This window comes from Notothenia rossii (genome assembly GCF_949606895.1).
Source record: "Notothenia rossii genome assembly, chromosome: 8".
NCBI lineage: Eukaryota > Metazoa > Chordata > Actinopteri > Perciformes > Nototheniidae > Notothenia > Notothenia rossii.
The window spans coordinates 38,016,455-38,028,956 of NC_136906.1; the positions used below are offsets into that span (position 1 = coordinate 38,016,455).

Sequence of the window (12,502 nt, forward strand, 5' to 3'; positions counted from 1 at the left end):
TCTTAAAACGGTGCCGACAATATTATCGTTTATCGCAATAATTTCCAGAAAAATGTATCGTCCAACACAATAAATTATCGTGAAAGGCCTACACACGCCCACCTGCTGGCTCCCTATACTGGGGTTTACAGCGGGGGCGGGGAGTGTAGGACAGTGTTTCTTCCGCTGGGGATGGGCAAGAATCAGCCACGCTGCGATTACTCCTTATCCCGTGAGCAAGGAGATCGATCCATAGAGCCCTTCCGTACAGACGGGGGCTCCCAGGAGATCAACACGGTCCCGTGTCCCCTTTGGAAAAATGCCCTGCGACGTGATATCCCAGGGACATCACAAGGCAGGCAGCGGCGGCGGCCTGTGATGAAGTAGGGTCGACCCTATATCATGTGAAGCCACCGAGCACCGGTCCCCGGGGGAACCGGGCCTGGGGCAAGGCTCGTGGACCAAGCTACTTATTCGGCCTTGCGGCCCAATAATTGCTCTGACCTGGTGAGGCGGGGGCATCTCTAGCAATGAGCGAGTAGCCCACACACCCACCACCATGATCATCATCCAGGGAGAGTACAGCCCTGGGCGGTGGACTTCCATGGACGCCAGACTCAGAAGGGATGGCGAACGTAAAATGGCACCGCCTCGGCCATATCCTGGTCCCCCAAACACTCAAAGCGGAGGTGGTGGGGATCGGCGCCCGCTATCTTTCTTTCTCTTTCTTCATTTCTCTCAAAAAATACGTCTCGGACTCAGTGCTAGGCTATCACCTCCGCTCGCTGAAGAGTAAAGGATGGTGGTCAGGAGGCGAGGCCTCCTTTTATACGGAAGTGAGATGCGCACGCATTCAGGTAGGCCCGCCCCGGGGCCGGCTACGTCTATAGAAATCTCAGTAGGTGAATGCTTGCATGATAAGGTAGTACCCATATAGTCCAGTAGAGGGCGGAGCCTGTGAGAGATATAACAAAGACTGGCATATAGTTTCAAGCCAGTACTTTCGACAGAAATACACATATACATCCTGTTGAGCAGGATCTACAGTTTCCAGTATTTTCCGTTTCGTAATTTGATCAAATACGGCGAAGATATTCAAATATGTGCTTCCATTTTTCATACTTTTGAAATGTATTAACTTTATATCATCATATCTCCGTGTTTACTGGGTCTTTTTGCATGAAACAAAGACTGGGATATAATTTCAAGCCAGTACCTTCGACAGAAATACACGGCAATGCTGTCCGGACTGTTGTTTTTATGCGGCACCGGCTTGAACAGGTCATGTGATCTGATCACGCCGGCGTGACGGTCGACTCCAAAGGGTTAAAGAAGAAGTTACAGGTCTGTGAGAGCCAGAAATCTTGTTTGTTTGTTTGTAGGTGACCAAATACTTATTTTCCACCATAATTTGCAAATAAATTCTTTAAAAATCAGACAATGTGATTTTCTGGATTTTCTTTTCTCATTTTGTCTCTCATAGTTGAGGTATACCTAGGATGAAAACTACAGGCCTCTCATCTTTTTAAGTGGGAGAACTTGCACAATTGGTGGCTATCTAAATACTTTTTTGCCCCATTGTAGGTGTACTTTATTCAACTCATAATTGAACTATAAAGGTCATTGTTGGGGCTACATAGCAAAGGGTGTGAATGCATCGGCACACACTGCTTTTCAGTTTTTACATATTTTTAAAACAAGTTTATGTTCTACTACTGTGGGGATATATAAAAGAAAAAGAAAAGCGCCAAGGGGGGTAAACACTTTTGCAAGGTACTGCAAGTCATTTTGTATTGAATTCCTAGATATGAGTTTAAATATATTCAAGCCTTCTACCGATTACCATCTTATCTTCTCATGCTAGAAAACATTTAGGTAGGTCACATATCTCTCCTGGTGTTGGATCCTTATCTCTACATAGAGTCACAAGACAAAGACGCAAAGAGCTGTCGCATTCAGACTGCCCCAGTGTTTTGTTGCCATGCAAGGCCAGGAATGCTAGGAATATGTTGACTAGGATTTGAGAACCAATTGAGCTGACTCATCTTTAGATGAAGTTAAAAGCTTGCCTTTTTTAGGATAAACATCAAGAGAGAATGGCTGTGCTTCAGAATTGATGGTGGAACAATGTGACTGCACCTCTGTATTCACTTGTATTGTTCATACTCTCAACTCCTTGTACAAGATCCAATAAACATCCAGACAACACGTCAGTCTCTTATTGCTAAGCTCATTCAGATTTTCCATCACCATGGTGAATGTTTTTCTCTGATGGGGTTTCAAAAGCCTCCACCTACCTGTCCGGTGCTGGCCTTGTCAGCCTCTGTCAGTTTGCCCAGCTCGGGGTGTTTGGCTTCCTTGCTTAGTTCCTGGTTACCCGTCTGAGACAGTTTGGACACACTGTCGACACTTTGACTACTACCAAAACACGAAGCAACATGTTAAAACATAGACCTTAAAGAGCCTGTGACACGAACCCAACAACTGTTGTGCAATGAAATAGTGGGCTACTAGTAATCTCGAACCGTCAGTTTAAAAAAGAAAAAGCGATACCGTTCCGATAAATATCAATAATTTCGAACATCGCGGGAAAATTCCTTCGACTCATTTTGAGGTTTTGGGGGAAGCCGGAAGTGACGTCAATGCGGAAACGCTTCACTGTGCGGCGAGAGAGCCAAACACGGACAAAGTGTGTTGTCATGCGTAGAAATGGTGAATTACTGAGTTTAGGCACGTTAATAACGTTTTAATGAAGTTGACTACAGTATATTCATATTTGTCAGTGCTTTCATGTCAATTCGGCGAACATAAACATAAATGCTCGTGTTGAAGATGATGATTAAATTAGGATTAAAAATCGGTAGTGAGAGCTGCTGAATTTCCTCCCGTCGGATGTGATATAAAAACAAATCGATTATTTTTGTAAACTCAAGTGGATGAAACTACATTTATTAGTGCTTTCATGTCAATTCGGCGAACATATCATACATTAAATAATCGTGAGGATGATGATTTAAAAATCTTTTGTTTGAGCCGGTCTGCATTTCCTGATGAGAAAACAAACCTTAGCTTTTTGTAGTTGCAGTCAGTGGTGTAGTGGGCGTTGGACGCGGGGGTACGCCGTACCCCCACTTATTTGAAGCATGATTTCTTTTTTTAATAGTCTAATACATCTAAAATCATTGCCAGTGTTATCAGTTGCAAGTGTGTGTTTGTTATAATAATGACGAAAACATAATAGGCAGATTTCACAGTAATTATAATAAAAACGTAGCTCAAGCATTTATGCAACTTGATTTGAAGCGTGTGTGTGTGAGGGGCAGAACTGTGTGTGTACGGTGACCAGGTGTCCCGCACTGTGCGGGACTGAGCACACAGCATTTTTATTATTTGTCCCGCGTCCCACACATTGAGACTATGTCCCGCTTTTGAGTGATAGTCGCGCAGAAAGGCCGGATCGGTTCGCTGACAGCCGGCACCGCCGTTTATTATTATATTGTCTAAACGGCATCATGTAAGTTGCGCTGACAGGCGACACAGAGGTTCAGTAACAGTTCAGTAACGGTTTTCAAGGGGACAATATTTACTCAAATTGATGGGTTTGGATGATGGGGGAAAATCGTGTCATAGGCTCTTTAAATAAGGCGAACAGTAAGTATATATAATGCTGAAATAAACGTTAAGTGTAAGTCTAATGATAGTGAGCCTTGTGCTCGATCTACATAACAAATATTTTTGGTACTTTTCCAGTATTAAAATAATAATGCTAATGATGAAATCTCAATAACTTTCAGCTCCTCTTAAACAGGAGGTTATCGTCAGGCCGAATCAAGTAATTGACTTCAAGTTTGTAAGATTTGTAACACTTACAAAACAAGAGAAGGATAAGAATACCAAAACATTTCTTACATGAAGCCCATTCTTTACAATTCTATATTCTGAATAGAAAATGTATTTCTTGCACTAAAAGGCATTGTGGTTGTGTATCCAAAGCCTGATAAATACTGTATGGTTTCTCTATGGTGTAGAGCTCCATTGTTGTTAAGTTTTACTCACCCAAGAAGAGCAGTAACAATGCCATTCTCTGCTCCTTTGGTTCCACTATTTGCCACAGGTTCTTAATGAAGGCAAGAAACAAAACAATGTAATGCAACTAAACCAGAATATTTGGGAAGTTAACTTTAAAAACATATTGTTTACAATTAGTAGTTTACCTTTAAAAAAACAAACACCATATGCTCTTTTTAAAGTTACTGCAGTATATGGATTAACAGCGTATTTTAAACAAATCAGGTGTCCACCTACTACACTGACAAAAAGAAGAAAAACAGCAAATACAAAGGTACCAGGCCTACAGAATACCGATTAAGTTTAATACATGAATTAAAATCATTAGCAGTATATTTGTTTAGTTTATCTGGTTTTCTCCTACTGTAATACAAATAAATAAGATATTTAAGAAAAGAATGAAAGCAGCTATTCCATCCCCACCCAGTAAGACTCCTTTCACCGGGTGATGTGAGACTTGATTTGGGATGTCTGCTTTGCAATATATGTTTTTTTTTCAAATATATTGTAAGATTGTAATCCCCAATTTTAGTATGCCTTTTTTATGTAACTGAAAGGGAACACAGTTACCATTTTATTTGTCCTGATTACGTAATCCCTTCACATGTAATCCATTACTCGTATGTATGCAGTATTTCTCACCATTGCTGTCAGTGTGTTCGACGGCAGCGTATGTTCGCAGAAACTCAGCAAAGGCTCCTTCTGTGGCCATGAGGTGCTGGTAGGAGCCCATCTCTGTGATCTGCCCCTCCACCAGGACCAGGATCAGGTCGGCCTGGGGCAGGTAGCTCAGTCCATGGGTCACCAGCACACGAGTCTGCACATATTTAACATGATTGTATTTTAAAAAAAATTACTTGTATACCTTTTTTTTGTGGAAATCTATTCAAGTGAGCACAATTGCAATACAGTTTAAAACCTTTAAAACAATTGTTTTACCATACACAAATATCAAAATATCTATCTGTGTAAGAAGAAAACAGCATACAAAGATGAAAAGAATAAAGGTAGCGTCTGACACTTACAATGCTGTCCAGACATCCCGTTATAGGCTGTTCAACACCTATCATACACTAATCCATGTCAAAATAAAAACATTTTCTAAATCCATAAAAGCATTTCAATTAATATTGGGAGTCATGTCGTTACTTTGTTGAGAATGTGGCCATGTAATAAGCGGGATAATTTGCAGCGACTTGTTCCTTATGGGGAAAATAACACCCTTCATTCAGATGAGGATCCCTCCGCTACACTTTGGGATCCTGATCGACCGACGAAGCTCCATTAAAATATACATATTTTTGGTGAATTACGAGCGAGGGCAGATCACGTACCAATCACGGCCCTCGCGTTTCAAACTGTCTGAAATGAATCGCTACATCTGTATACCTAAAAACGGGTAAAATGTACCCGCTATTGATTTTCAAGGTACAATGTTCTTTTATTTATCATACAGAACAGTGAGTTTTGATCGCACAGGGATTAAACTTGTAACAATAGAATATGTTGACTCTCAGCTTAAATCAAAGCTGAACTATATAAAAAGGCACACATGCTGAAAACCCAACCCCAGAAGGGGGGTCTGGGGGGGATTCTCCCCCAGGAGATTTTTAGAAATACTAACAAACTACGCATTCTGGTACACTGAGAAGAAAATAAATAAATCTATTACTACCTGACATATTAATAATATGTTATGCCATTGTTTGTTGTTCACTTTGTTCTGACAGCTGAACTTGCTGCTCCACACAGAGAGAAGAGTACAGAGGAGAGAGTCTGTGTGGTTTACTTTAAATTGTGGATAAGGGTAGATAGCTCCCATTGTTCTGTGACCTGTCAATCATCAAACCGGGGGTCATATTTAATTATGTGTTCATTTGTATCTGAAGGTGTACCCATGGATGTATAAAGAATAGTTCTACCGCAAAGTTATTCTCCGTGGGGACTTCCGGCAACAATCTTGATTCCGATTGGCCAGAAGACTCGAAAAAACGTTTATGGTCTCCGGTACTTCCAGTCCAACACACGCCTACTGCAAGCACAGCGTTAGAAAATCGGGCCTTCAAAATAAAAGTTTGACTTTTTTCCCAAAAAAACCCAATCTAAACATCTGACCCACTCGAAACGGGTCCCACCAGTTGAGAACCACTGATCTATCGGTCTATCCCTCTATCTATCTCTCTCTCAATCTATCTCTCTATCTATATGGAACCGCAGTAGACAAAAGCCGTTGCTATAGCAATACGTCATGTTTACGCTGCATTTTCTATGAGGTAAATATTACCTGCTTGGCAGATTTTTTCCATCTGATTTCTTATTGACAATTTTTAACAACAGAGGGTGCTACAAAAAACCCTTTCAGGAAAGGTCACGGACTGGGAGACTTTAATATTTTATTGAAAAAAAGTGACATACAATCAAAAACAGCTGCGGGTAAAATTGACCCGTTGGCGGTTCTAGTGTTAAAAAAGGGAGAATTTTATGAAAAAAAAATTCTGTGGCACTTTGTGATGTAACTAAAGGCACATGTCTGTACTTCCTGAAGTTTTAAAGTTAAATTGAGAGCTTTCATTTCATTTCATCAAGACCATTTCTTACTTACTGTCTATAACACATATCAGTTTGAACCATTAGCAATGATCAGCAGGAACGCATTGTGCTCTAGCTTGGTGAATCTAAAGATCATACACACCTTGTCCTTCAGCAGTCCCTGTGGGCCGATGGCTTGATCAAAAATATGTTTTCCTACATGAGCGTCGACGGCAGACAGCGGGTCATCCAGCAGGTAGACAGCGCGGTCACAGTACAAGGCCCGGGCCAGGCTAACCCTCTGCTTCTGACCGCCAGACAGATTCACCCCCTGTACAGGAAACACACAGGGATAAAGCCAGATATACACAAAGAAAAAGCTTTTAATAATAAAAAGATAGGTGCCTTTTGTGATTTTTATGTGCATTTTTCAACTGAATAGTTAGCATTTGAGAAAGAAAATGTCTCTGAAGTCTCTTTTAAAAGTGGCAAGATCATAGAGAGCATAATAATAATCAAAACAATAGAGAGAGAAGCATTCTGTCTCCGTGACTTTCCCAGCAACCAGATTCCATTCCCCTCTGCAGCCCTGAGTGGACGGCCAAAGGCACCAGCAAGCTATGATATAGCTACATATTATAGATATGTACAGTGGAGGAAATAATTACAGATGTAGCGATTCATTTCAGGCGCCTATCCGTGCGGGTCTGTGATCTGCACGGGGTGGGCCCCTGCTGAAAAGGAAAACCCCCCGCAGCATTTGATACGCCCCCTTGATAAATAAATGTAATTATAATGAAACCAGCTGCAATGGATCATGGATCCACCAGGGGGAGCCGTGAAAAGCTGCCACACTGGAACTCATGTGAAATAAACAACTGATAGATCTACAGGTATCTTATAGACAAGTTTACGCGCCAAAACACGGGTAGCGCCATGACACTACACAAATGCACTTCATTTCCGCCGGAAGTCTTTTGCACAGCGTCTGTCGGTGTAAACCGATGTAAACAGTCAGACGGGCACTGGTGTAAACACAGCGATTTCGATGCTAACAGTGATGCTAGCTTGGGAACACGATTCTACTTCTTTGACTGGAGATGGCGTTACTCTCCCCCACCCGAATTCAGTGCAAAACTGGGAGGATAACATGACGACGTGGCCCAGCATAAAACCAAAATAAACTGCCTTATTTAGGCCATGCCCACAGGAGCCAACAGTTGTCTGTTGTTTACATAATGCACAATTTACATGATCTCTTTATGCTGTGCAATATATCATATGTGCCTGTACTGTTTGAGTGAAAATAAAGTTTGATGTAATTTAATTTCATTATTGCACTGTTATTGCATTATTGCATTTCATATGTTCCTTAGAGTGCTACAATTTCTTTTAACACAGTTCATCATTCATATTAAGCTCATACTGTACATAAATAACACTGAATTAATTAATTGTTGAGAGGAAACTAAAGAAATGGCTTCAACAAGAAAGATCACATGTTTAATCCTAACAGGTATTACAAATTAAAATATAAAAGCAGCCCACACAATTACATCACTATGAAAATATTCATATATAATATTAAAAAATACAATGCATGCAGTATTTGTTGTGTTTATCTGTATTTAATGAACAACATGGCTGGGTGCTGGGTGCTGGTTTGTGGTCGTAGCACTCTCTATCTAACCACTCGTTCAGGTGCTTTCTCGAGTGATTGCAACCAACTACCGCACACGTAGTTCCCGAACCACTTTTCTTCATGTTGTAATTGTTATATCCTCTTTGTCTCTGCGATATCAGTGCTTTCAATCAATCAATCAATCAATGTTTATTTATATAGCCCAATATCACAAATGTTACATTTGTCTCAGTGGACTTCACAGTTTGTACAGAATATCAGTATGACAATACGACACCCTCTGTCCTTAGACCCTCACATCGTACAAGGAAAAACTTCCAGAGAAAACCCCACAGTTTAAAGGGAAAAATGGGAGAAACCTCAGGGAGAGCAACAGAGGAGGGATCCCTCTCCCAGGACGGACAGACGTGCAATAGATGCCGTGTGTAAATTGAAAAGATAATACATTTGCAACATAGGTAGTCCAAATGTTTTGAAATGCATGTGTGTATAATAAGAAGATGAATCCACGAGGATATCCATCCAGGACTTATGATCCAGGACCGCAGCCACGACTCAAGATCCAGGACTCGCAATCCATGACACAGGACCGCAGGATCATCCATGACTCCGGATCCCGGCGTATATAGACACCAAAAAGAAAGAAATTTGGGGAAGCTGGGTTAATCGGAACATGAGAGTACACAGGTATAGACAGAGAGAAGGAAGAAGTAAGATGTCCCCCGACAAACTAAGCCTATATCAGCAAAACTAGGGGCTGAATCTAATCAGCCCTAACTATAAGCTTTATCAAAAAGGAAAGTCTTAAGCGCACTCTTAAAAACAGATAGGGTGTCTGCCGTCCGAACACAAACTGGAAGCTGATTCCACAAAAGTGGAGCTTGATAAGAAAAGGCTCTGGCTCCCATTGTACTTTTAGAGACTCTAGGAACAACCAACAACCCTGCATTCTTGGAACGCAATGCCCTAGTAGGACAATAGGGTATAATGAGTTCTTTAAGGTAAGATGGCGCCTGCCCATTAAGGGCTTTGTAGGCGAGAAGAAGAATTTTAAATTCTATCCTGTGTTCTATAGGGAGCCAGTGTAAGGCAGCCAGAACAGGAGTAATGTGGTCCCTTTTCCTAACTCTGGTTAGTACACGAGCTGCAGCATTTTGAATCAGCTGAAGCGACTTGACTGACTTCTTGGTACACCCTGATAATAAGGAGTTACAATAATCCAGCCTTGAAGTAACAAATGCATGGACTAGTTTCTCTGCATCGTTTTGAGGCAAGATATGCCTGATTTTTGCAATGTTACGTAGATGGAAGTAGGCGGTCCTTGAAATTGATTTTATGTGGGCGTTAAAGGATAAATCCTGATCAAATATAACACCAAGATTCCTTACAGTCTCACTGGAGGCCAAATTAATGCCATCCATAGTTAATATATCTTTAGATAATTTGTTTCGTAGATTCTTCGGGCCAAGTACAATAACTTCAGTTTTGGTCGTGTTTAACATCAAAAAATTTAAGGTCATCCACGTTTTTAAGTCCTTGAGGCAGTCTTGAATTTTATTTAGATGATTAATTTCATCAGGCTTGATTGATAAATATAGTTGAGTATCATCCGCATAACAATGAAAGTTTACAGAATGATTCCTTATAATATTGCCTAATGGAAGCATATATAGGGTGAACAAAATAGGTCCAAGCACTGAGCCCTGTGGCACTCCATGGCTAACTTTGGTTTGCATGGAAGATTCATCGTTGACACGTACAAACTGAGAGCGTTCAGATAGATAAGACCTAAACCAGCCTAAAGCAGTTCCCTGTATGCCAACTAAGTGCTCTAGTCTTTGCAATAGGATATCATGGTCGATAGTATCAAATGCAGCACTAAGATCGAGTAAGACAAGAATAGAGACAAGTCCCTTGTCAGAGGCTATTAGAATGTCATTTGTGACTTTAACCAGAGCTGTCTCTGTGCTATGTTGTGTTCTAAAGCCAGACTGAAAATCTTCAAATAAATCATAGTTTCTTAAGTAATCACACAGCTGTTTTGCGACTGCTTTCTCAAGAATTTTTGAGAGGAACGGAAGATTAGAAATAGGTCTATAGTTGGCTAAAACCTCTGGATCGAGGTTGTGCTTTTTAAGAAGCGGTTTTATCACTGCTACTTTGAATGATTTTGGAACATAGCCTGATAATAAAGACATATTCATAATATTTAATAAAGAAGTGCTAATTAATGGAAAAACTTCTTTTAACAGCTTAGTTGGAATCGGGTCTAAGATACACGTTGATGGTTTAGAAGAGAGAATCATTGAATTTAATTGTTCAAGGTTTATGGCTGAAAAGCATTCTAGTTTACTATCTAGTGTAATATTATTAGAACTTACGTTTCCGGGAGCTGTTGATAACACTATACTGGTCAAAGGCAAGAGGTCATTGATTTTGTTTCTAAGAGTAACAATTTTATCGTTAAAAAAGCACATAAAATCATTACTACTGAGTGCTATGGGAATAGAAGGCTCAGTCGAGCTGTGGCTCTCTGTCAGCCTGGCTACAGTGCTGAAAAGAAATCTTGCATTATTCTTATTCTCATCTATTAATGAAGAGTAGTATGCTGCTCTCGCTTTACGCAGTGCTTTCTTATATTCATTGAGAGTAATATGCCAAATTAAACGAGATTCTTCAAGTTTAGTGGAACGCCATATCCTTTCAAGTTGTCTCGACTTTTGCTTTATTTTGCGGGTTTCGGCATTATGCCATGGAGCTAATCTATGTTGTTTTATTTTCTTCTTTTTCAAAGGAGCAACAGAGTCTAATTTTATTCGCAGCGCATCTGTAGCACTATCAACAACATGATCAATTTGGGGGGGTGTACATTTTGTATAAGTTTCCTCCCCTACATGCAGACATGCTATCGAGTTAAGTATTGGTGGAATCTCTTCCTTAAATTTGGCTATAGCACTAACAGATAGGTTTCTGCTGCAGGAGCTTTTGGCTAATGCTTTGTAGTCTAGTAACAGTACTTCAAAAGTTACTAAGAAATGGTCGGATAAAGCAGGATTATGCGGTTCGACTAATAGTTGCTCAATTTCAATACCATAAGTCAGAACAAGGTCAAGAGTGTGATTATAGCAGTGGGTTGGTTTATTTACACTCTGACAGAAACCAACAGAATCTAATATAGAATTAAATGCAACAGTAAGGCTATTTTTATCATCGTCAACATGAATATTAAAGTCACCTACGATAATTACTTTATCTGTTTTAAGTACCAAAGCTGATAAAAACTCAGAGAATTCTGATAAGAATTCTGAATAAGGACCTGGTGCACGGTACACTGTAACAAATAAGATTGGCTGCAAAGTTTTCCAGGTCGGATGCGTAAGACTGAAAATGAGGCTTTCAAAGGAGGTATAATTTAATTTTTGTTTAGTATTGATAAGTAAACTTGAGTCAAAGATTGCTGCAACTCCACCTCCTCGGCCCGTGCCTCGGGCAATATGAGTATTGATATGGCTGGGTGGAGTGGCCTCATTTATGCTGACATATTCTTCATGTCTCAACCAAGTTTCAGTGAGACAGCATATATCAATATTATAATCTGATATTAAATCATTTACCAGTATTGCTTTAGATGCTAGAGATCTTATGTTTAAGAGACCACATTTAATCTTCCTGTTTTGTTGCACTGTAGTAGTTGTTACATTTACTTTTATTAGGTTATTATGTATGACACCTCTATTAGGTTTTACCTTAAATTGTCCTTGGGCAGACACACACACCGTTAATATTGGGTATTTTATTGGGGTCGGGATTCCTATGGATGACTGCCTAGGAGAGAGCGCAGAGAAGCGTGTAAGACTGCGACTCTGCCTCCTGGTCTCAACTCCAGTTTGTCATGGATTAAGTCCACAGAGCCCTGAAATGTTTGCCGAAATGAGATTTGCACCTTCCAAAGTAGGATGAATGCCGTCTCTCTTAATCAGACCAGGTTTTCCCCAGAAGGCTGTCCAATTATTCACGAAGCCCACATTGTTTGCTGGGCACCACCAAGACAACCAGCGCTGAAATGATGACATGCGGCTATACATGTCATCATTGATCAGATTGGGGAGGGGACCAGAGAAGATTACGGTGTCCGACATTGTTTTAGCATAACTACACACCGACGCCACATTAAGTTTGGTGCATTCTGATTGGCGTAAACGAACATCATTACCACCGACGTGAATAACAATCCTACTGTATTTACGTTTATTTTTAGCCAGCAGTTTAAGATGCGCCTCAACG

The 12,502-nt window shown here is 40.5% G+C and overlaps 1 protein-coding gene across 4 annotated transcripts in view; it reads right to left on the reverse strand.

The window, feature by feature from the left end:
- The window catches only part of abcc1 (ATP binding cassette subfamily C member 1 (ABCC1 blood group)), a 144,085-nt gene that overhangs the window by 43,994 nt on the left and 87,589 nt on the right, over positions 1-12,502 (reverse strand). For 2 of the 4 annotated variants that reach the window (XR_013801392.1, XM_079643383.1), the window contains exons 18-21: positions 6,740-6,907; positions 4,690-4,864; positions 4,036-4,096; positions 2,277-2,397 (exon numbers count right to left, since the gene is read on the reverse strand). Coding sequence is in view for 3 of the 4 variants with exons in the window: in XM_079643383.1 (XP_079499509.1) it covers positions 2,277-2,397; positions 4,036-4,096; positions 4,690-4,864; positions 6,740-6,907 (525 nt within the window). In the remaining variant the exon portion in view is untranslated. The remainder of the gene's footprint in view (positions 1-2,276; positions 2,398-4,035; positions 4,097-4,689; positions 4,865-6,739; positions 6,908-12,502) is intronic. The other 2 variants (XM_079643382.1, XM_079643381.1) reach the window with 2 other exon arrangements.